Source organism: Teleopsis dalmanni, chromosome 2 (genome assembly GCF_002237135.1).
Source record: "Teleopsis dalmanni isolate 2A chromosome 2, ASM223713v2, whole genome shotgun sequence".
In the NCBI taxonomy this organism is placed as follows: domain Eukaryota; kingdom Metazoa; phylum Arthropoda; class Insecta; order Diptera; family Diopsidae; genus Teleopsis; species Teleopsis dalmanni.
In genome coordinates this window covers 114,433,515-114,460,340 of record NC_051847.1, presented here as the reverse complement: position 1 = coordinate 114,460,340, position 26,826 = coordinate 114,433,515, and the positions used below count along the sequence as shown (strand labels likewise).

General features: G+C 28.1%; 1 protein-coding gene across 1 annotated transcript in view; it reads left to right on the top strand.

Moving 5' to 3' along the window:
- Positions 1–1,901: 1,901 nt before the first annotated feature.
- Positions 1,902–26,826, top strand: part of LOC119677332 (chloride channel protein 2-like) — a gene marked incomplete in the record, with an annotated part of 57,952 nt that continues 33,027 nt past the window's right edge. Inside the window, 2 exon segments of the mRNA XM_038088632.1 lie at positions 1,902–2,040; positions 4,733–6,172. Coding sequence (XP_037944560.1) covers positions 5,987–6,172 — 186 coding nt within the window.

The following is a 26,826-nucleotide window of genomic DNA, read 5'->3' as shown; positions in this document are numbered from 1 at the left end:
AACGATTTTTCCACCGCTACAGATGACTAGAATATGTTAAGTGTCGTAAATACTTTACTAGATTTTTTTACTTTAATCATATATATTTTCATCAGCTGTGTTTCCTAAAACCTCATAAGAGGCCCTATTGATTAAAGATGTTAGAACATACATATATTGAGATTATTATTGAGTTTCTTGAGTTTATTAATACGAATTGTGCGAGTTCTTCTGTAACTTTGCTTGTAAGTATATTCGTTAGTACTCATACGTACTAGGAAATTTGTGCACTTTTATTGGAAAAAATTCACGTACGTAACTCCTCGTTTTAAAAGCAAATTACAGAAAAATTGGGCATGATTTAAAGGCAAATTCTTACAGAAAACACAGATGTTAGGCATAAAGTTTAAGTTTATTTGATAGAATAAAATTTTTCCTAGATACTATTTTACGAAAAAAATGATTTTTTATTTCATGAAACTGATCTTTTTATTTCAAGAAAAATCCTTCCGAAGTTAACGCACTTTGACATGAAATACTCTATATATACATATATAAATGAAATGGTGCGCAGAGAAATTATCCGAACAATTCTAAAATTTTGATGATTAAAAACTCAGCATATAAAGCTGAGTTATGTTAATTTGAAGGATAAGAAGTATACCCATAGCCAGAAATCTACTTCAGCGAGATCTTTCTGATGCATTATACTTTTGTTTACCATTCAATCACGTCATGATGCGTTAATAATACATAGCCATATACATGTATAATTTAGAGGGTATAAACCATTCAAAATCATCGTTATGATGTGATGAATTTAATAAAAAAATTGAAATGAAATACTTAGTATTTAAAACTTAGTATTACAGACGTGAATCGCCAGCATTTGCACACACTTTATTATCTCACTAATATGAAGCTTCATATTGCAGCAGTCTGGCTCTTTGGATATGGCTAAAGTCAATGATGGGAATATGCTGCATAGGCATATTCACAACATTGTACGTTAGAATTATATATATATATAATGTATACAAGTTGCGGACCTCCTCTACCGAGTTTTCCACTTGCGGGTACCGAATCACAAACCTTTCTAGCCGGAGCACTTCCTTTCATTCGCACGATTAACTATGTCAATGTCAAGGTATAGATCATCGTTCCATCTAAATCGGTTCGTGCCGTCAACGCGTAAGGAATCATAGATCTTCTGAAGAATTTTTCTCTCGAATACTCCTAACGCCTTCTCATCACTGTTAGTAATTGTCCAAGCTTCTGCACCATACAACAGGGCAGACATGCTAAGAGATTTGAAGAGCGTAATTTTCATTTGTCGACAGTTGGCAAGAACGATTCTTCGTTAAATCTCTAAGCTGACGTCACTTTTGGTGTTTAAACTGGGTCCTAAATAACAAAGTCTTTCACAACTTCGAACTTCGAATTGTCAGAAGATTTGTATTATTGGAGATTTTTTTGTTCACAGAAAGTACTATGTTTTGAAATTTTAATTTCTTTGATAACCTTTCACTATTCTAAAAAGAGACTCTGCTTACCTATAACTTTTGTAAAAGATATTATCTGTAATTGATCATGCTGAGCGTACACTTGCTGGGTATACGATTTGTATAAATGTTTTAAAGTAATCACTTTATTATTGGTTACTTTATTATTTGTATTGCATATGAACTATTAAATTATTAAATAAACATACTAATAGATTCGTATTTATTTAAATGTGTGTACTTCAATCGGAATATAATAATCGCTGTCGTCGTGTGCAATTATCGCATTTAATGACATGAGATCAAGTGAAACACAGTGAACAGAAGCAAATAAATTCATACAAAGGCTTTGGTGGGACTTCACGAAACAACTAACAGCGAAAATACTAAACGAGTATCTCAGATATTCATTTTGTTTTCGGAAACTGTGTAAAGCGGTTGAAGTCGAAGTCGAAGTCAAAGTCGAAGTCAGTATCGAAGCTAAGCTTTGTCGGTCTGTTCTGCTATGTGACTTGAGTTGCAAACACCAGTTGCCATCGCTTCTCTAGCAGTTACAGGTGTGCGTATCTCTTATCTGACTTTTGTAAATTTGCAGTTTTGTTTCAAACTACTTAGAAAAAACAGAAAAAAGAAAAACTTGTGTACGAATTGTACTTAAATAGATAAAAAAATAAATTTTTAATAGTTGAAAATTTAAATAAAAATATTTTTCAAACAAAAATACTTTCCTTATTAAAATCAAATTCAATGAAATATAATAGTAATATTTAATACAAATCATAAAAATATATAAAAATATATAAAACATACATATACAATAGCGGCGCATAATATAACTTTTACATTCGTTAAATAATCAAAATTCAGCGAAAATATTCAATATTTCAACAGTTTTTTATGCTTTCAATAAATAATTTTTTCAGACGACATAATCCAAGCGGGAATGCCAGCAGTGATAAGAAAAAATAAATATACACAAATTAACTAGAAAACAAAAACTACAACAGCAGTAAAAACGTTTACAGCAGTTTACTTTGTTTGTTTACAGCTCGCTTAAGCAACGTTTTTGCTCCCATAAAAGACTAGTTAACATAAAACGAGATCAGCTGCTGCGAAAGTGCTACACGATGCCCACAGCGCTGTACGGTTGCAGTGTGACATACACACTGTATGTCTGTATGGCGGTGTTTGCTAATTAGACAAACATATTTACTTGTACACATGTACGTACAAAATTATATTCTGTAGCTCGCACAATGATCATACAGCTCCATTCTGATTTCTTGTTGGCACAAATATTTTGTATTTGAAAGTGCTATTCTTATCTATCCAGAGAGTGTTATAATTCTTGTTTTATCTGGTGTTCTGGTGTTCTGATGTTCTGGTGCGAAAATATTTGCTAAGAGACGAGAGCAATCTCGTCTAATTCTTTATTCGTAGGTGCAATGAGTGTTGGTTCCGCATTAAGAATTGCAGAGTCAGAACACATGAAGCTGAACACGGTCTGTTAAATGTTAACAGAATATTATTAAATATATATTTACAATATTATATTTATAATATAAATATCCATTAAAATTTTTTGAAGCGGGTAATAAGCCTATTCTTAGAGATATTGGATAAAGAAAAACAGCAACTGTTCCAATTGTTATAAATAATATAAATGACGTATATGCAAGAACTATTGTATCATATGGAAGAATTCATCCTATAAAAGGTAGTTTTGGTTATGATACTCAACCACAATTACATGTTAAATTAATAGCTATACCACGATTAAAACCTACAGATAATTCTATAAACTATTTAAATAGTTCATGTTATTGAAAAGTAGAATATTCTTCTATAGAAATAAAATGGCTTTCGCTTCTGTTAGCATTATGGATAGAGAATGCTTGGTTACAATATCTCTAATGAAAAAGGAATACGAAGCGAAACGTCACACTTACATTTGTTGACAGATACCCTACTTTACGCACATTTACGCAAGCAATTAGTAAATCAGAAGAATGAATTATACAAGTATTCGTTGAAAAATTTTGTAACCATCCTCTAAAACATAGAATGGTCCACGATGTATTTGAAATCAAACATAACATTGGAATATAACTGGAAACTTCAACGTGGATTGTGAACAACTATGCAGAAAGTGATAACGTGAGTTTATCGCCATATAAGGTTTCCCCACTCCCAACACTGAATATGTATATTCTAGGAGCAATAAATTTTTTACTTTGAACAATTTTTTTAACAGTCATTAGAAGTTTAATAGTTAAATATTTTATGAATGGTAATTACAGTGCGAAGGGATATGTCGTGGTGTGATTTAACACAGTAGTTATTGATAATTACGATATTCATTTTTATCTTTCGAAATGCTGTGCTGTGGGTTACATAATTTACTAAAACACAAAAAAAAAAAAAAAACAAACTATAGGAAAAAACTGCTGTTAATTAATTTTTCAAGTTTAAAGTATAAAAAATAATAACGAATTTAGGAAATTCCACATGCTGGTGTTTTACTGAATTTAAACTTTCTGGAATAGAATAAGTAGTAGATTTTTATCGATATAAGAATCTTACAGCACTTAGGTCTCTAAGTCAGCATTATACTCGTATATAACATACCTATATTCAATCCTATTATCATTGGGGCTGCTCTGATACACACTAATCAATTCAACTCAACTATTTCGTTTCACAACCCCTGTATAGGGGAAAACTCGGACGGAAGTGGTTAGTGGAACGATTGGCACGACAATTTAGCGAACCATTATGAATTGTTGAATTGCAATTGTTAAGAGTTCTTGTCAAATTTTTGACTTTGATGATCCTTAAGTATATGACAGCGATTCTATCGGCCATCTATTGATATATACGGAAGGGGAATGTATAGTATTATACTCTTTTAATACTCTCATAACAATCTCCAGTGCAAAGCTACTTATGTTTATTTGTAAAAATTCTTTTTTTTTTGGCGATGAGCATTGTTTTAATCTAATGCATATCTGGATATTTCGAGTTCAAGGGAGATTACTTTAGTGATAACTAAAGTGTTGATGTTGTGTTGGCAAATATGTATTCATACAGTTTTATATTTAACAATGTAAATTTTAATATATAATTTAGTAATTAAATTAATGTTTGCATACAAGGTTAAGAAAAACGCAATGTTGCAAAAATATTTTTAAGTTATGCAGCCCGCGTGTGATAATTTTATTAACAACACTTTTGTTTATTATTTTTTTCAGTTAACCAGTAAATTCATTTTAGACTTCTATTACATAAGGATGTGCTGAAACGTGGCTGTGAAGTTAAACTTAATTAGCAAAAAAAATCTTATAAAATAAATATATAAAATTAAGTAAAATCGACATTGTGGAAAATAAATATACTAATTGCATTTACATATGTTATATATTTATATATTCATATATATATGTTAGTGCATATAAATAGTGGCAATTAATCTTATTTTCTATTTGTGAAAGTTGGTGTATTGATATATATATACGCACGTTAAAATGTGTCAACTATCCGTCGTAAAGATACCCTGAAAGATAATGAAACTGTGATATACGCGAATTGCGAATGAAAACCATTACCTCGCAAACAGGTATTTAAGTAAACTGAGACTGAATGCAAACTAAAGCAAACTATTCTTATATGTATACCGAATATTTACGAAAAATAAAATTGCAAAATACCAGCCATATTTAACTGTTCGAAGAAGATACAAATTTGCTCCTGTAACAGATGCGAGTCACGAGCACGCTGCAACGCTTCAAATTGCTGGAAGTGCACAAGAATCTTAATAAACCTCATCCAATATTTTTGCTATGTAATTAAATTTTTTTTTGTTTTTTGCATTTGAGTACTTAAAATCGAGTTTAAAATTTTTGTAATATCTACTTATGCTCAATGCGATTACTTCGCGACTTTTGTAAGTTTTTATTATTGCACTGATTGCATTTCACTACTCCATTTTCTGACAAGCTCAACTTCCTCTCTTCCAACGTCTCGCTCGATTTGGAGGAGTGACTTCAATGTAACTGATAATAACACTCACAACACAAAGCGACATACTGTTTAACTTTAATTTTCTTGTGAAAGTTAGTATCTCATTCAGTTACTTATCATCATCAAAACCGCGCTGTCGTCAATAAACTCTCTTCATTGGTGTTCTATATTAATATCTTGTTACAGACGAAAAGACGACAAGACGAGAAGACGACAAAACGACAGTCAACGCCACAATTTTCTTATTAGTTTTTATATAATCAACGCATTTAAAGCGCGTCCATTCAAATAGCTAACTTAATTAATTGTGAATCGAATTTGTTTGCGCTCATTTAATATAACAATAATGCATTAAAATTTAATTAAAATTAAAGGAAGTGAACTGTGTAAATATCTCTATATATAATACATATATATTAAAATAAACAAATACAATAAAATACAAAATCAAAGACAATTCAAATAAATCAAAGTTAATCAACAAAATGAAGTTAAAAAACGGGTCTGCAGCTATGGAATCTCTACTGGTAGCTCCGAACACAGTCAAAGTGCAGCCTATACGGACGCATTCAAATGCCTCTTCACTATTCAATTTTCGACATACAAATAATCATGGTCTAGATGTTGAATGTGGCAACGAAGAAGATGGCTTGGGCTATCATCATACACTGGTAAGTTCTACTTTTGAATATACAAAAACTGCTTGTTTTATGTTGTTTCTCTGTTCAATGGACTTAAGTTTCAACCAAAAATCATGATATATACATATGTTATATTTTTCAAATAATTTAAATAACATGTCCATACAGATGTCATTGTTATTATACTAAAAATATTTTAACAACGTAGTTCTGCTGAAGCTAATAAATACATACATGGAGTGTTAGTGGAGTTTGATAAAGAAAAAGAAGAGAAGAATATCTCTGGTTGAATTGGAATATCGCCCAAAATATTTTATAATGCTTAGTGGTTATTTATAATTTATCATGCGAAACTATTCTATGCTTTTAGTTGTATTACACTTACAGTTTAAAGTAATCCTATATTTTTACATATTCATTATTCGAACTATTCTATGATATAATTGTGACACTTGGTCACCTTGAATTTATAAAAAATACATTACACAGTGCTGATAACAAAGTGATTATCACCAGCAATTGCAATAGGATTCTGTTTTAACAATCCTATCAAGATCAATGGTTTCTGGCTTTTAAAAACCTTGATTAATTATAAAATATTCTTCGCCATATTTCTTAGATATGTTAGAATATAATCAGATTATAAGGATTCTCATTTATACTTCTGCGAAAACCAAGGTTATGCTTGCGTACACTTGTTTCAGTGTCCTCCTCCAGTTATAGTCGGGGATTAATTATCGGATAGGAAAATGTGTCTAGAGCTTAAGTCTCTACTAAGTCAAATTGTTTTGTTATTGATTTTTAAAATCCATTAATGCGTATTTTTTTAACAGAGAAAAAGCAGAACGGGACATATCTATATAAATATTGGAAGAAGTCAAATAAAGTTAAAAAAGTTGATAATATTTATATATATTTATATATATAAATTATAAAAAATAAATTGAAAATAAAAAATCAACGTAAAGCGTTTCTTTTGTTCAAACAATCCCTAATCGACAATAATAAAGAATCAATCATTTATAAATCAGATGAATTTTCTATAATCTTTCCAGACTTGTATAATAAATGTAGTTAACACGATTAGAACAACGAGTTTCGTGGTAACAGTAGTAATGTTTGAATCGAATGAGAGTAATATTTTATTGGATATATTAGTCTGATCAAGACTGGTTTGACTACCTAAACAAATGCCATTTTTTTAATAAGTATTTAAATTTAAATGCGAATCAAGAAAGACGATACATATATGTACGTATGCTTGACTAGGGTATAGGCTTGTCAATATACAACTTTTGGCATATATGTACTTACATAAATTTATGACGAATAAATTTATATTTGTCGTGTTTAAGACTTATATACATATATATTTATAATGTAAATCGAAATATTTTGAATAGAAGTCGCCATATCATAAAAATGTCTAATGCAAGAAACTTACTAGATTTTATTAAAATATATACCTAAGTCAGATTATGCAGACATGAATGAATGCGAGAATTCTAACTATTTAAGACAGTAGAATAATTTTAAACCCATATTATAATATCAGATCATATGATCGGTGGATTACTTACCATTATTTTAAGATTCAATTTCAAAACTTTAGAATTATAATATATACAAGAATACTTTTTATACACGAGTACGTTGGTGCAGTTTGATTGAGATTTGTAGAATATTGCATCTTGTATAAAATGTTGCAATCTTTTCTTTTACGATACGAGTATTTAAATTGGCCAGTATTTTTATCTATAGTATATTATGTGTAAAAATATATATATGTTTATGCAAAATATCTAAACAGATACACAAATAAAGATCATTCGCGACAAATTAATTATACACTAATAATACACTTAAATGATTTAAACAATTTTTTTTTTTTGACCAAGTTTGGGGAACCCCAAAATGAGGTTTTTAAATAATCAATAAAACTTTTTTAAGTACATATCTTTATATCTACATATATATGTTAATATATATAAAACAACACATATATATATTAAAAAATATTACTATAATGTATAACTACTTGTAATTCAAAATCTATTTGTGTGGAATAATTAAATATGATAAAATGAAGATTATGGTTTTTTTTGATGCTGGTTTTTTTTATATCTCGTAAACTTTTTTGTTTGCCTCTCACTACTAAGTGTCTTTTGACGTCACGAAGTGAATTATATTATTAACAAAGCCGAATTCTTTAATTCACATGTAGACACAATTTCTGGTTTTTTATATAAGATTTGCAATATCATTTTAAGGGATTTTAATTAAGCTGCTGCAGGAAAGATCGGCATTTGTGTTTTTTTTTTGCATGCATATATATATATATATATATATGTATATATATTTCTGATCATTTTAGGTTCATTGAACCTTAACAAATATTCTTTGTAAAAAATTAGGCAAAAAATTTTCAATTTCATTTTTTGAAATTTGTAAAATTTATAATTTATAAATTGAGTTTTGTTTTTAGCTTTAAAAAGTGAACTTGTGACTTAATATAAAATAAATTAATTGTTGAGTAATTTTATCAACTAAATTGTGTACTGATGATGGATTGGTGTATTTTTTGATTAATTGATTTATTTAACATAGTAGTTTAGATGCTTAACTTATCTACGGAATTTCCTTAAAGTATCTACCATAGATATCATTAATAAATAAATGTTCAATTTTCACTGAACCCATATACTAAATACATGTGTGATTAGCATTATTCATAATAAATTTGATTTTAAAAATTCGTCTTTGATCATTTATGTTTATTAAGTTTACGTTATAAATAAAATTGGTAAATAAAATGAAGCCTTGCCACGCTTTCACATTCGCTAAATGCTGAGTACACAGACTTTCTTAGCCTTCTTCTCCACATGCGAATATGCGAGTCACGCATGTTAAGTAGTTACAGCGAGTATAAAAAATACTAGTAGATGTGTACATATGTGTATATATCTATCTATATACATATATACATATATGTATGTATATTGTATGTCACTGCAAAAATTGAAGAATAACAGCGTGGAACAGTAAATATTTTGTAGTTTGCTAACGTATTGTAGATCTCTCTTTGTAACTCAAAACACGCTTCCTCGGCAAACTTGGACGTTATTTTAGGATTTTTTATGTATTCGAAGAAGTAGTTACCAAATAATATAAAAAAAAAAACTGAAGTTTTGTTTTAGAACCTTTTTAAACAACATCGCTTAAAGTATTCCTATGAACTAGTTTGATTGCATAATGCAATAAGATAATTACGATTCTATACAAAATCAAAACGCCTATACTAAATTTAGAATGCCTACTAAAGTTAAACAAACTGCATACTATTATCTTACTAAACTTCACACTTTGCATCTAAAATTAGTCAACTATGAAGAACTAAATTGTTGAAATAATTGAGCAGCTCTATGGAATAAGGTCTGTCAGTGAACTAATTCGTGAGCGAACTAAATAAAACAGCAAAGTATGTACTGTACTGTACGTGTACCTGTGTGATATCAGGCACACAAAAACAGATAGAAACTCAGAGAGAAAAGCGGAGAGACATTCTAAGATCGATTTGACTCGTAATAGTTGCGAAATAGTTGGTTCACTGCGTTACACACATCTTCTCCATCTTATGAAAACAAGTAATTATTATTAGTATTATTAGTAATTTAATTAATATTCGTTTTTGTGTTGGTATTACCTTTTGGTTAAATAGGTAACAGATTTTGATTGAATAATGAAAAACTCGACTTTGTAGTTATCACACCAACTGTTAATAAAAACGATCATCATCTTGTGGATAGATTTTGATGTTTAATGATGTTAAACTAGTCGTTTTAGCTCGTGGTTGTTTATTTTGCGGTGCACTCCATCATTTTGTATAGGTTCCGATTAAATCAGCAAGTTCATCAAAAAACAGCGTGCGTCTAAGGTGGCTCGATCACGTTATAAGAATGCTGGAAACAATAGTGCAACATAAGATATTCCAGAATGATATCAAAAGCACTAGAATAAAAGGAAGGCCAAGATAACGATGGAAAGACAGGGTCCATAATTATCTAGAGGAGATGAATAAACTGGAAACAGAAAGCAACGAACAGAGAATAATTGAAGGGTGTTGTAAGACAGGCCCAGTTCCTACATAGACTATCACACCAAGAATAATGATGATGATAATGTATAATCGATACCACTTGTGGTATATATTGTGCTTATAGTTTAAAATCGCACACATTTACAATCTCCGATCGGCCACGTCATATTATAGTATAATGGAATAGTTATCAGATATTGATTGGGTGTTCAGGAAGTTTACAGTCACTCGGGAATTCAATACACTATTTGTAGCAATTAAAGTTTATGGTATGGAATTGTTATAGTATTTAACAGGCCTTTCCTTAAATTGCGTTTTTTATCTAATTTCCTAATTGATAATGTCATCTGTATATGACATACAGAGAGGGCTTGAAAAGTTTTGCGTTATCACGTATACTAGATTCCTCAAAATGAAAATAGTTTTTTGATTTTATCATCTTTCTCCCCATAGCTCTTCAAATCATTTTTGAAAATTATTAGCGAATTTACCATATAAATTATTTTTAATAATTGTTTTCATCGTATGATTTAAAGGGATTGTGAAAAAACATAAAAGATATGATTAAATTTTTGTACTTAAAAAATATTAAATATTTACAGAATAAATCCAAATTTTATGGAGTTCGTTGGCATTCTCTGTCATCATATGTAAAGTTGTGTAGTTTGTTTGGAAAATTATTACGTCTGTTTTCTGGTTTAGAAAAAGCGAATTGTTGATTTCTACCTCCAAACACACAGCAACTGGAGTTTACTATGTAACAATACTTAACTAATAGATTATTTCGACAAAACAGTGCACAAATACCCACAATTCGGTACTTGTCGTGGGTATTATTATTATTATAAAAGATAATGATACACTCTGATCTATTACATCTATTATCTCATTTCTAAAACTATGATCCAACTTGTACGACTACCCCTATCAGTTGTCAGATCTGGTCCCTGTTGAATAAAGAGGCGATACCTATTTCAATTGAATATTTGGCACCTTGATGCGTTGAACTATTTAGAAGGGTTTAAAGAAGCATTGTTAATAAAAGTGTATCTAGTTAAAAGGAGATTATATTGCTGAAGAAACAAATAAAAAATGTTTCAGACAAACGTCATTTTAGTTGTAGTTACTTGTAATACTTTTCGAACTTCCCGTGTATAGATATGTTTAAATTAATTATTCGTATTATATTGATTTATCACATGATTCCTTCAATTCAGATTTTAACTTGGTTTTTCTATACTTTCCCACATATCGCACGTGACAAAAACATATGTTTTCATTAATTTATTAAATAATAAATTAATACTAATTTTTTTTGCATTAATTAATTCACAACAATTCACATCAAATCTTTTCACATTCCACACCTGGTTTTAGTTATCATTTATATAAATTTCAGTGTTAATTTTTAATTAATAAAATTTTAAGTGATACGTAACTTGCAGACCTAATATTGGACGGTTGGTCAACTGCTTATTCATGTTTTTAGTCTGAACTCTAAACTCGTTTCGGTTTTTAGGTGAACCTTACAGCTACAGAAAAATTTCAATTCATATTTTCAAAATTATCGAGTAGGTATGTCTTATATGTATATACGTAAACGCGAAAATATTAGACACATACTAAGTAGTTAGTATTGTATATTAACCTTTAGTAAGAACAGAAAATGTAAAAAATCGCACAAAATATTTAATTAAAATGTAATATCTCACATTAACACCATTAAAAAGTATTACTTGCCAATGGCGGCTTTGGAGTTTGTACAGTTAAATAAATACAAGTCATTCATCGGATGTTAAATATTAGGATGAGTTTATACATGCAGCCCACAAATACATAAAAGGTATATATACCTTAAATCATTTACTATATAATAAAAATTATTTATACGTTTAACAATTTATCCTTTAAATCCATATTCACTTCGAAATGGTAATTAAACTATTTTTTATTATTAGACGGATTTGAAGAGCAAAGAAAAGACAAAGACAAAAATTTTATTTAATTTATTGAAATTAGACTAACCATACAACGCTGTTTCGAGTATTGCCAAGTACTCATCATCAGTGGTGTTAGGAAATATTCGATTTATAGTCCGTATATAGGTTATTTGTTTGGACTGTCAGTGCCAGGCTATTTTTCATTATATTTTGTTATTGTATCTCATATGATCGAAACAGTCATGCATTCTTATTAGAATATTTATTAATCAAACTGATAATTAATGACATTAGTTGACAAATGGTTATGTCAACTAATTAATGGATATATTAGTAAATAGGAAATCATTTCAAGTGACGAACGATATATCATTTGAGTTTAAAATTTAATATAATTAGTTTTATTAGTAAGTATTGTTAGTAGCAAGTTTTGTAAATATTTTCATTGTTGTTTTGCATATTATGTAATACAACACGAAGTTTTAACATCTGTTTAAAACGTTCTTTGAGGGACAAAAAAAACAATTTTTTTATTTGAAGAAAACTTTTTAAAGTGAATCCTTCGCTTATGAACAATTTTTTTTTTTTGTGGTGAGGACAGTCAACTCGACCGTCGTCGGAATAGTGTGACCGAATTCCTAACATTATTATGCAGTATACGGACTAAAACACCCTCTCCTCGGCGAGACTTATTCCCCTTCGGAACGGCTTTCGCATTACTTCAAGGAGGGTCTTTTTTATGTTGGCATTTCAAGCCACATTTTCTGATTTTCGATCTGCGTTCAGACCTCCACTGTCTGCACTATTTATTATTCTAGTTTCTGCTTCTCCTTTCTAGGTCCTCCTTTCGCTCTCATCTTTTTCACTATATTTTCGGGATTTATAGGTCCAATTTCTGTGCTATTATTTCTTCTCTTCGAATAGTGTATTGAATTTCCGAGTGGCTATTATCTCTTCTCGCTTATGAACAATTAATGTGTCTAAATTAATGATCCTCAGAACGACGGCACAATTTTTTTTGAATGGCTTTTCTTTTAATGGCAAATGTATTTTTCGAAAAAGATATATGATAGATGATATATCTATTAATAATTATTATTAGAATGTTATGTTTACTTTCGAATATAGCTAAATGTGAATAATTGTAGTTATTTTATAATGGAATATATTATTTTTAAACAAGCTTACATATATCATATATATTTCAGAATTTCAATTTTCTACAAGACTGTATGTTGTTTATATTTTTTGAAGATTACTAATATTCTGTCTAATCTAATTATAATAGTCATGAGATAGGTATACCGATATTCCTATTGATGCCCGATATAGATTATATGTACGGCATTGTTTTAAATTAATAACGGAACATTTATATACCATTTTTAAAACAAACATGTTGTTAGGACTAACTACTAAGATAAGAACAGCACAGATTGGATTTGGGTAGCCCGGTTGCGTCACAATTTAAACTTAAATAAATAATTAATTATAAATAATGACTTTGTAATTCTTCTTTTACATAAGAAATAAACAATAATTGAAAATTGATATGCGGACACAGGAAATAAGTTTTTTAAAACTTTTTAAAAACTATTTTTTGAGGGGGAAAACAACAGACAATTTTTTGAAGAAGAAGAAAAATCTTAAAATTCAAAACTATAATATAACAGCAAAAACATAGAAATATTTCTATGTTTTTGATAACAGTGATTCACATAACATTAACAGTTTTTTTTTTTAACTTTACAGTATATATGAAACGTTAAGTAGTTCTACTAATAATTGTAATAATTAGTAATTTTATACACATATTTACTTACCATTTAATATAATATTTAAATTTTGAATTTCCACTTGATAAGTTTAGTGTTGATAACCTATTTTGAGATAAAATTTTAGTAGCGGTTGTTATAATTTTGAAGAGCCCACTTTAAGTTCAATTGCTAATTAACTCATCATTAATTGTCTATAGATTTTTTTATAGATAAAATTAAACCGATTTGTTTATTTTTAAAGTAAAATTAAATTATTTATAATGGTAATAATATTTGTACAAAGCCAAATAATTTTCAATAAAGGTCAAAGTCATCTGTAAAGTAAGTATTCGTCGAATTGTGTTAAAAATATATGATTTGCTTGTCTTGACAAAATTTACTATTTTCATTAAAAAAATGAAAATATTACTTATAAAATTATATTGTCAGATTTCAAATAAAAATTTTGCAGTTGGAGATGTCGCATAGTTTTACGAGTATTTCTACCAGAAGGTAAAACATATTTAGAGAAGAACAATTTATCTTATAAAGCTCTACTCCTTTCAGACAATTCGCCATGACACCCAATTTCTCTAAAAAATCAAAGTGCAGTTTTTGCCGAAATATACTATGGCTTTACTGCAGCCAATGAATCAAGGTGCTATATACACTTTTATAATCCATTTTCTACAAAAACTTTTCGAATGTTCATAAAAGTAACAGATAATTGAAGGTGCCAAAAAGGTTTCTGGAAAAGCCACAAAATTAAAAATGCCATAGTAAACATAGATCTAAACATAAAAGGAAATACAAATGTTATATCTTAACAAATTTTGCAATTCTTTATGCTCAGAATGCGTCGTCAATATATAAATGATGATGTTGTTAAAACGACGCTAGAGGCTGGTTTTGCTGATTATATTATAACATAGATGACATTAGCCAACCTTAAATAAATGACAGAAAACTGCTTACGAAGGAAAAACTGCTGAAGCTAGATGATTCAGAAGACTTCGATGAGGAAAAGGCAATCATATCAGATAATAGTGTTAAATTAACATACTAAATTCTGAAATTCTGTTTCGATAAAATCGATTAAGTCCTCAGTGACTTTAAAATTGCAAATTTACTTCCCTAGCAAAACTCGGGCGTCTCCAAAGAAGTTAATGTAGCTATGTAATCATTTTAAAAAGTTCAAATAGAGCAAAAAAAAGTCAAACGGCTAACATCACATTTGTTTCTTAATTAATCATGAAGTTCTTAAAAATATATATATCAGTAAATAAATATATATCAGATTTAGTGATAAATATAAATTTTTTTCTTTTTTTTTGAAGTCGTTATATATAGGTTTTTTTTCTTTTGGAAGCAGTTTAATTATTTTAAGTACGAGTATTTCGTTTTACGGCCAATTTTTTTGGAACTAGTTAAGGCCGTTAACCGAGGTATGGGTGTACTTTAAGTTAAATAAAAGAAATGATTATTTTATTTTTTTTAACACATATAATTTTATCACATTACGTAAAAGAGGTTTCTACACTTTGTATAATTATTAACAGATTAAATGTAACTACCTGCTACAATTGTTATTTACATATTTTAAATTAATTTGCTTATTTGTTTTTAATGATTAATCATATAACTAAATATTTAATATAAGTAAACATAACTATATTTTTACCAATTATATTTATATTTTTTACCAATTAGGGCGTCTACTCATATGACTCTGTCTAGAAAAAGTGCAAATCTCTTATTTACACAAGTTTTACGGTTGCGGCTTTTTAGCTAATAGTGCCGCTCCAAAACTCAATATTTGTATATCAAATATAAAATTAAAACAACAAAATTATAAATTTTTAATTAAATTTGAGCTGCTTTTGTGCTTAATAATTATTTTTTTTATTGTTCTTAAATTTTTTTTCTTTGATTATCGGTTTTATCTCGCATAACATCGAAGGTTCTCTGACTTTAGCTACGATGCTGCGATTTTACAATTTTAAAAATGTTTTGTGAAACGTGTTAAACAGACAAAAGGATCCGCAAAATGTATTAATGCAATATTTTTTTTTTGAAATACTTAAAGCAATTAAAGCAAATCTTAAAAATAATTTTATTTTTAAGTCACAAAAGTTTTTCAAAATTGGAAAATAACTATTTATGGCACAGTACAAGGTTCGTAATAAACAAAATGTCCACGTTTTTCAAGGATATATGTTACATATAGAAATAATATATTGCTTAGTGATAATTGAAAATGGAGGAATTTATCCTTTAAATAATATCTTTATTTAAAGTAAATTTATTCTTATCGAATTATTTAAATAAAAAGTGAAATAAAATTTAAACAAAGTGGATTCTCTAAAAATTGAATGGAATGTCTGATGGAGAATCTTATATGATAATTTGTGTAAATATAATATACTCGTACATATATATATCAGAAATGTGAAAGTTTTAACATAAACCCAACACTGGTATATAAACTTCTCTAATTCTTATCAGTTATCTATTGCGTGGTGTATACACGACGAGAAAGTCAGAAAGTATTCAGCCTTTAATATTACAAATAAAATCAACTGAAAAGATTGTCGACCTTGACAATTATTATTATTTAATTTTAATAAAATTATTTTATCATTTTAAATATGTATTTAAATAGATGTTTACTTATATGTACATTTACATTTAATTATAAAATTGTTCTTCCGTTTTTTTAGTGCTGTTCCTTTGAATGAATAGCATTATAAGCTTTGCTAAAGGTTCTAAGTGATTCTAATCCTTGAGTTTTTTATTATTCGGTAATACAATGGATAATACTACCATACCTACCTAAATTATCAAAACGCACACGAATCGTAGTCAATACCAAAGCCATATAATATAGGTGGATAGAATAATTAAGACATTACAAAAGTAAGAAGCGATGTAAGAAAAATGGCTTTATAGTGAAACCTGCCAAAGCCTAGCCGGTGTAGAAGACGGATAGAAGGCTTTATATCCGCTTTTGTATGCAAATGTAAAAGGCTCTTATAAAATAAACAATGAAAATTGATAATAAGACAGATAATGTTCATAATAAATTTATGATATATACCTTTTTTTAAACAACTTATCTATATGCTACTAAAGATGTTCTATTAAAAAGGATATAATTGGTATTTGTTTATCATGTGATCAGAAATTTTTATGACCTCATATAATATAATTAAATAAATTTTAAAATTTTATTATATGTATTAAAGAAATTGATTAAATATAAGCTACAAAATCTTAATATGAGATTGACTTTCTATAGACGTTTTTTTATTAATAGTAATAAAATTTAATAATACAAAATGATTTATAGATTCATAAAATTTTATAAGCTTAAAGGTTTATTTGATTTTTAATTTCAATATTTCATTTTGAATAATGTGAGTTTATATTGCATTTGGAAATGTTATCGTTATTTTTATTAAAAGGCTATTTCAATATAAATGATATGAGTGCGAATATCTTTGAAATGGACTTTAGATGGTCTTATATGCTTAAGTGTAATCTAACAAAACTATTAATATAAGTAAAGGCAGATAATCACTTTCAGTTATGTGTATTTTAATTATTTAAACCTTTTTAACATTGAAAATATTTAAATAAAGATTTTCAAAAGAATGTTTTTCTCATATTCATATCCGTTTTTTAGTGCAACTAGTTAGCATTTTTTCATACCATGTATTTTTCCGATTTTTGTCTGTTATAATGTATACGAGTATATTTTAACAATTTCAAAAACTAGAAATCTAGTCTAGTTTGCGTGAGTAGACTGAAATTAATATTAACTCGATTTACGATTAATATGGATATTCCTATATATATAGAAATACAGTGCAACATGTTCTAAGCATGATTTAATTATTAATTATTTATGTTGAGAATTTGCTAATTCCATTCGAGGTACAAATTTATAAATAAAATGTGTATGCGAAAATCTTTTAATCAAATTTCTGTTAGAGTATATTTTTATTCATTATTAAACTATTTCTCTGAGTTTTTCTTCCACAATAATTTTTTGTAGTGTAAATTTCGTTTCTTTGTAGTCGCAGGCGTTATAAGTTTAAATTGTTCAATTTAATAAAGACGAATAATGAATTTAATGTGAAATGGTATACAAATATATACCTTAATATACACTCAATCATAGAAAGATGTTTAGTAAGACTCCGAACTGTTGGGGCACTACTAAACGAAATTATTCTAAATCATATCTATATCAAAAAAGAACCAAATAAAGTCACATATCTCATCCTTTATAAGCTATTTAAGAAGAAAAGTACACATACTTGTTGAATTTATAATTAACGATTAGATCACAAATAGTACGAAGTTAATTTAATTTTAATTTGTTTAAAATTAATTTGAAGCCGGCGGTAGCGTGCATAATATTATCTGATTATATCCAATTGAAATGAGTTGAATTTTTAAACTAGAGCATGGCTTAAGCTTTGGTCTTTGCTGAACTTTAAGAAATATCAATCTCTAAATTGGAATTCAACTGGTCGTATTTTAGTTGAGCATAAAACGTTGAGCAGTTGAAAACTTTTAGTTACATATAAGATTTATGCAAATAATTCAGAAATATTTTTGAGAGACTGAGTAAAAATGTTTTAATAATTTTAAAGAAAAATACCGGAAATTGGCATTTAAAAATAAATACTCCTAGTCAGTAATTTAAGTCTCAGCAGTGAAATTGGAAACTAATTTGAAAAATACTATAATACAATAAAATTCAATTATTTCAAGTGTAATAGTTGCATAGATATTTACTATAGTGAAATAAAGTTTCAACTAAAAATAAATGCAGTTCTACTAATTAAATTTAAATTGGGCTCAAAATTGTTATTTTTGTTTAAAAAACGGATGAACCTAATTGATACTCTAAAACGCGCCGTACGTAATCAATTCACTCATATATGGAATCTATTACTGATACCTTAGTGATGCCTAATTGCGCTAAAAATTTATAGAAATAATTTTTTATTGATATTATAAAACATATTTTTCATAAACAAAAATCAATAAGTAGTTTTAAATTGATAAAGTGTAAATAAAGTTTACAATATGGTACATTTCAATAGTCGAGAACGTTCTAATAACCGTGAACGTGAAAGAGATCGCAAATACGGCGAACGTATAATTCATGATGAAGAATTTGGGGAGGAAAATGTTGAGATGGTCGACTCAGAATGGGCTGATTTTGAGAAATTCATTCGCGATTTCCGTCAACGTCGTAGCAGTACTACTTCGATGGAGGAGGAATTGCGGCACACTCAACGACATCCAAAAATTAAATCACAAGCATTTTATCCTTGTCCTCCGCCAGCAGATAACGGTCGCGACTCAGATTCATCCTCTGATGAGGATGATCCATTCGGATATATTGACACACTTGTAAGCTGATTAATTTTTATATATATTAATATTAACATTTTTTTAACAATTTAATTACTTCAAAGTAGACATGTTCTTTAAATTAAATGACTGAAAATTATTTATTTCATTCGTGTGAAAATGTGTATTAAAATGATTTCATAATTATTTGTAATTATTAGATATAGTCACTTTCTCTTAACGGCTATCAATTTATCACAAGATCAGTGCGTTTCCATTAACACAAATCTTAATAATATTCTTTTTAAAGATCATAATAAACGAAAACTACAAAACACCGGAAAAAAAATCATGAGCGGAATTTCAGTAAAATAATAACCTCTTCTAATTATTTACGTTACTAATTTATGTTCTTGAACAATCGGTTTAATAGTCACTTTTCATGGATTTTATTTAAAGTTTAGAATAATTGTGTTATGTGGGCTACTATTAATGTAGTTTTATAAAGAGTATAACTAAGAACAAACAAACATAACATTATCATTAAATATAACACATTATATAATGGAACTGTTTTTAAAGGAACATTCTTCGATTGAAGTATCGATTGAAATATTTCTATTGAAATATCTCTAGCGTAATGATTTTATATAAATCATTTATGCTATCCAAGTACTTTATACCTCACTTTTGCAAAAAAGATTTAATTAATAGTAACCATATAGTAAAGTTTTAATCAACTTATCTTCTCGATTCTGTAATCTATCAGTTAATATTTTAAGTGCTCAAATATTTATCTATTTGAGTTGATGTTCATGAACTCAGAACGCCGTTCAAATCATTATAAAAGATCGTTCTGTGCATTCACAATTTTTCATACATAAAATCTTTATTTGAAGTGGTTAGTATTTAATCAAATCGTTCTTATTTTTTTCCTGAAACCACACTATTTCTTCTCTTTTCTCCTTTACTACACTAATGTAGTTTTTTCAGGCATTGTACATAAATTGTGTATTTCAATTGATGAACCTGAACTATTTCGAAATCTGCAAATCTGCGGATAATTTCTCAGTTTACAGGGTTTGTAATCGCAAAGTTGACAAGCATTTTTTCAGCTAAAAAATATAGCTTCTCATTAGGAATTTCTTGACAGCTTAAGTAAGATTATTTTATTTGTAAAATAATTTTATAAATGTAAAATTTCTAATTGAATATATTATATATTTTGATTTAGGGCTATTAACATAACGTTGATAGGTTTTTACTTCCCTGTAGACCATGGGAAGTAAAAAAAGTACAATTCTGTACAAATGTACAATACTCTACCGATTTTTATTGGTGGATAGTAATTTAACGTTATAAAGGTTACCTAAGTCATGGCTTTGATTCGGCAGCACTGATTTGGTAATATATGTCGAACAATGCTGTCATTCAAGGCATTGTATGTTTAGTTTAAGGTTTGTTTATATTTTTAAAATATAGAGAGCATGCAATGCATATAACATGTGTTGATTAGGTGCGCGAACAATTACGGTCAATTTTTACTAGGTGGATAGTTAACGAAACAAAATTGTCGTAAATTTCTGATCACTATTGCCACATAAATGAAGATATGGATGTAGACGATATGTGGTTTAACAGCACGAGGCCAGAAGTCCACAAAAGATCCTATTTTGGTTTGGTTGATCGCGAAATTTTTCCGAATGTGTGATTAATGACCTGAATAAGTCATTAAAATACAACGAATTATCAATGAACTTCTTTTTTAGTGAGGTTGTGGAAACTTTATTTACCAGTCACGTGCGGTTGCTGTGAAAATTATCTAAAAAAGATTCAAAATTGTAAAATATTTAGTGGAGAAGATTTGAATAATGTTGTATTTCAAACTAGAAATCAATGTTAAATCTAAAGTAGAAGTGCGTTTCATTTACTTTTACTTTCGGGATGGATAAAATGGATATTTTTATAATAAATTTCGCTTTGAGTAGGCATCAAGCTTCATGATTTTTAATCTTCATGGGTTCAGAAGATTTTATTAGAAAAAATAAAAACGTGAATTTTACTTAGATAAGCTTAAGTTCTTGAAACATAAGATTAAAATGGTTTAGCGCGATCTTTCAGAGAAGTAGGTAAAATACACGTTACTCAACAACAAGGCAAAGCAAATCAATATTTTCTATTCACATTATTTACAGTGTTTTTTATAAGTAAATGCATTCTGATCATTTTAGATTTAATATTAATTGGTCCCTTGATTAAATATTAAGTAAGTAATTACTTTAAGTCATCTATAATTATTTTGTTGTTTTTTATAGTTGTTTTAAGCACTAAGTGTATTTCTAATATATGATTGGTTGGTTGCAGTGACAGGTCATCAGATAAGTACTTCCAAATACTTTAATTAGCGGTTTTCCGCCATTTTGCTACCATATCCTCGCAAGAATCCTTCAGATAAAAGAATATAGACTAAATCCATCTCGTCGAATTAAGACAACTTAGTGGGTCTTTCGTCTTTACCGTTGCATAGTCTGATAAGCTGTCAAAGAAATACCTTCCTAAAAACCGATTTCTTCACACAGTTTCTCTGCACCAATGACCAGAAAGAATTGTAGTAACACTTGCAGTATTGACACGAACTTTTGAGGAATCCAAGATCTAGTTTAATTATTGGTGGGCCATGTTAACCGGAAAGTTACACATGACTTAAGTACCTTCTATTATTTAGTAACAATCCGGAGAAAGTAGGGTGACATAAACCGGTACTGATAAGGTGGCATGCAGGGGTAGCATCAGAGTAGGCTAAACTGTCAGAACCTCTCTACATTCTTTTACTATCTTTGATTTTGTGTTGAAGGATTCAAAGGCTTTTATTGCCGCTATAATTTCAGTCTGAAAAACCGTAGCCTTATTAGGTGGCCTAAGGGAATTGTTTATGTCTGCAGATGGTGTGAAAATTCCTGCTCCTACCTCGCAGTTCAATTTCGATCCATCCGTATAAATTGAGATATCGTAATTAAGATATCTAATATATATATACATACATATTAATTCTGATTTCATTACTTTTATAGTTGATAATTATTTAGTTCGAACGGTATTTCTTCAACAAATAGTCAACGTCTCACAATTTTCTAGAAAAGCAATAAATTCGAATTTATATATTCTGTGTTCTGAATGTAACAATTATAAAATATTAAATATTAAAATAATATTTTTAAGTAAAATCGCAAATTATGCTGTCTAAATTGATCAAAAAAGCTGTTTCGTATCAATTCTTAATTTAAAAATAATTTAGAAAAGATTATTTAAAAAAAGAAAACCAAGCACTTTTTTAAAATTAGTTTACTTTAAACAAATTAATCAACCTTTTCGTCTTTCAAATTCGATTTTTTTTTATTCATAGTCCATCAATATATCCATCAATTATCAATTTTTATGAAATAATGGTTCTCGTATGCGTGCCCCTGCTAGTTCTTTTGACTACCAACAGAATAGAAAAGAAATATATGCTAAATATGCTGACGGTAACGTTGGCGCCCCACAGACTCTTTGATTTGCCTCGTGTTTCGTTCTAAAAATTTAATATTTCAAATTTAATTTTTTAATTTTTATTGCATTTTCATCATTACTAGTTATTTGTGTGTTTTGATTTTCTTTTTTTGTTTTGCATCTTTGTTTTTTTCTAGATATGTATTTGTGTTGCTTAAAATAATATTCACCATTAAGCAAAAGGTAATTGAAACAGAAGAGCACACATTTTTTTTTTTAATATATTTTTAATGTTTTTTATTTATAATCAGATTATAATGAAAAGTGTTTTAATGCTTGCTTGTTTATTTAAAAAGAAAATATATTTCCGTGGAAGGTTTAGGGCGGCAAAATTTAGGGTGACCAATTAGTTATAATATTGTAAGTACATGAATATTTCTTTGGGGGGAATTGTCAGTTAATTGTGTAAAATGGAAATGCTTAGTTAAAGATAGTGATCGCTTTTAAAAATAAAACTATAATACTGCAATGTAATTGAACGAAAGTTATTTGAATTTTAGCACTTATAAATCAGTACAAATATGCAAAAAGTTAATTATGATCTCATATAATCCATAAATTCAATATAAATGGTAATACTAAAAATAACACTCTTTGAATTAATTAATAGTTTATGTGGATGGTACATTAACCCATTAAGTACAATGAAATTTCCGACTTGGAATTTTACAGTGAAATTTTCATAGTAAATAGTAAAATAGAACAAGTTTAAGTAAATGATAAGAGTTTAATATTTATTTGAAAGATTACTCTCACTTTATATTCACCTCAAAGAGATAAAATATTCTTTGAATATTAAAAAATATTCAAAGCTAGCCGTGTGGTGTACCACACGTATATACACGTGTATACGATGGTCCGAAATGGGTTAATGTTTCCAGGGCGATAGAGGAAAAAAAAATATTATGGTGTTTTCTTGAAATCTTTAATAAATAAATAAATTAGTATTATTAAATTTCTGTATTAGTGTACTGGTACCCAAATCAAAGCCTCACTATCACTTTCATCACTAATACTTACTTTTACTATTAAGATAACTATTAAATTATTAAATTTATATTATCTTAACTAATAATATTTTAGAAATATTTTATAAAAGATAATGTACTGGTTTTTAAAACCTATAAAATGTCTATCGTTCGATCTATCGGCCTCACTATCACTTTCATCACTAATACTTACTTTTACTATTAAGATAACTATTAAATTATTAAATTTATATTATCTTAACTAATAATATTTTAGAAATATTTTATAAAAGATAATGTACTGGTTTTTAAAACCTATAAAATGTCTATCGTTCGATTAGCAAATTTTGTACCGTACAAAAGAGCTTTTAAAGTTCCGGTGAATTTTAATTATTATTTGTAATTATAATATTTATAAAGAGTTCAAAGAATTTATTTAAGTTATATATCACAGCTATGTTATATAAAACACATAAAGAAGCATATAATCTGCATATAACCTTAATTCAAAAGTTATCACCCAAAATTTTAGTGATGTTATATGTTATTTATATGTTATATTTATTGATACATTGAAAGTAAACTAATATATTGTACATAGAGTAGAAAATATATATGGGTTTGTTGCTTCCAGTGAAATGGAACACTAGGACGATAATCATTTTTTACACACCATAGTCAGAACACATCCCATATGTCGAATAAAATCCAAAATGTTATCTGCTAAAAATATCCTAACATCTGGCGTTGAGAGAAACTCCGCGCCTAGTAATTTTCTTCTGGCTGATATCAGAGCCGGAAAGTCGCAGAGAATGTAATATTATTTTGGGATCATCCTTCTAATACTGAAAATAATAATGAACTTAGGTTAGATTGATTAACTTAACTAACTTGTTTAGATTGGAAATTTATATTACGATGGGTACGTTTCTTTTCAGCACTTAGCTATTGGACAACATTGAAACATTTCAAAAGTTGTTAATTCGAATAAAGACAAGTTTAATTATTGTTGCTGGTTATCATCCCTTAACCAACCTGTAAATGCAATCGTTTGGTCACCTTAACAATTTTTCGTTTGCAGCACACGAACTTATAGAATTTTCAATAATTGTTTTTAATTTTAAAAGCTTTTCCGTTTAGTTTAAAAAAAGTTTTCGCAAATATTAGTCCGCTCGCAAAATATTTCAAAAAATCTTTTCACAAATGCTCTTAAGAAATAGAATTATAAATTAATATGTTTAAATATAAATATAAAATTTAAAATTATTAAAAAAAATATTTTGCTTAACTATAATTAGACTAAAAATCGTGATAAAGGGCAATAAAGTGTTGCTTAAAAATTGTTAAAAAAAAAAATAATTAAAATATATAGTTGTTAATTATATATTAGAAAATTTAAAAGTGTTTACGCAGTTATGTTGCAACCAGGGCCACGAAAGAAAAATTAATATACATGATTTATTTGAACTTCGAATGCTATTTTTTATAATACATTATTAAAATAATTTATTATTATATTATTCTAAAATAAATTATTAAAAATATTTTATTAAATAAATACATATGTGAAATTCTTTTGTGAACCTTAAGTCACCAATCGAACTAAAAGCGAATTTATTAGCTTTAAAAATGCCACAAGTATTTTATGAAAATAAGAGCACCTGCGTTGGCAGAAGCTGTAGCCTCATTCAAGTACAAGAAATAAGCTGACAGTGCTATAATATCTTTCGATAGATAATTTTAGGCAAAACCTAACAGCAATGCAATAAATAAATCAAAGTTAAAGTGCAGAAAATAATTGAATAATTTTGCCAACTTAGCATACAAAATGTGCAATTCAAATGGAAGTATGCGGTAGCAGTGCGGTAGTGTGTAAGAGAATATTGTCATTATTAAATTAAAAAATAGTGTCAAATGTAAATAATTACGAGCGTTTATTAAAAAAGAAAAGTGTGCTTATAAAATCCTGATATCCCTCGTAATTGTTAGATTATAGACATATAAAAATAAATATTAAGGAATTACCATTTTCGTTTGCTACATGTTTAAAACCGAACAAGATAGCGATGATGAATACATTCGCGAGTATGCATTCGAGCCTGAGTTGCTATTCAATCGTGACGAATTTCTAAAGAAAAAGAAGCAGGAAGAACAGGATACCGTCAATGCAAAACGCAATGATGATGCTACTCAGCGCAGAAACAGTTTCGATTTCTACAATGAAAACAAAAATCAAATTGAAGTCGAAATTGAAGCATTCTATTATGTAAGTAGATGCAAACACCTCTACCACAACCCCCACTACCACTTCAATTTCGCAATAATTATTCGTATGCCATTCTTATTGCATTCCTTATATGAGCAAAGCTTATACATTTTGCTTTTAGCTTTCATTCCACTTTTTTGCCTATGCATATGCATTTTTGCGACAATGTCGTCACTCGATCGTTAGTAGTGTTAGCCAATTTATAGTAGAATCAATTCGCCTATGTTTACATTATTGACATTGACAAATTCGTACAACTGTTGCACTGAACAGCATTATTCAGAAGGTCTTTAGGCAAGAGCCCAACATGCTTTTAGATATGTATGTATGTATATGCAATTGGTCATGAGTTTAATATTTGCACACTAATTTTAAATTTATGTATCTATTAATGTTTACAGTCTTCAGTGCGATGATCTTGTACGCGAAGGTGAATGTTAAAAGTCCCAGAGACAGATATATCTTTGCTATTATTAGAAATGCTAGCAAATTTGTAATTCACCTAATATTAGCGATTTCTGTATTGAGTAAAGAACAGTGAAAATGTTGATTAGGATAATTATTTATGATAGCAAATATCTGATTGCCTTATGAATACTTTTTATTTGTTTTGTATAAAAAAACGTTGATTTAAAAATGAAAAACCTAATTTTTAAACAAATAATGTAAAAGGGGTTTAATAAAACTAACGCATCTTGTGATAAATTATAAAATATGGATGACTATTTATTTGTAATG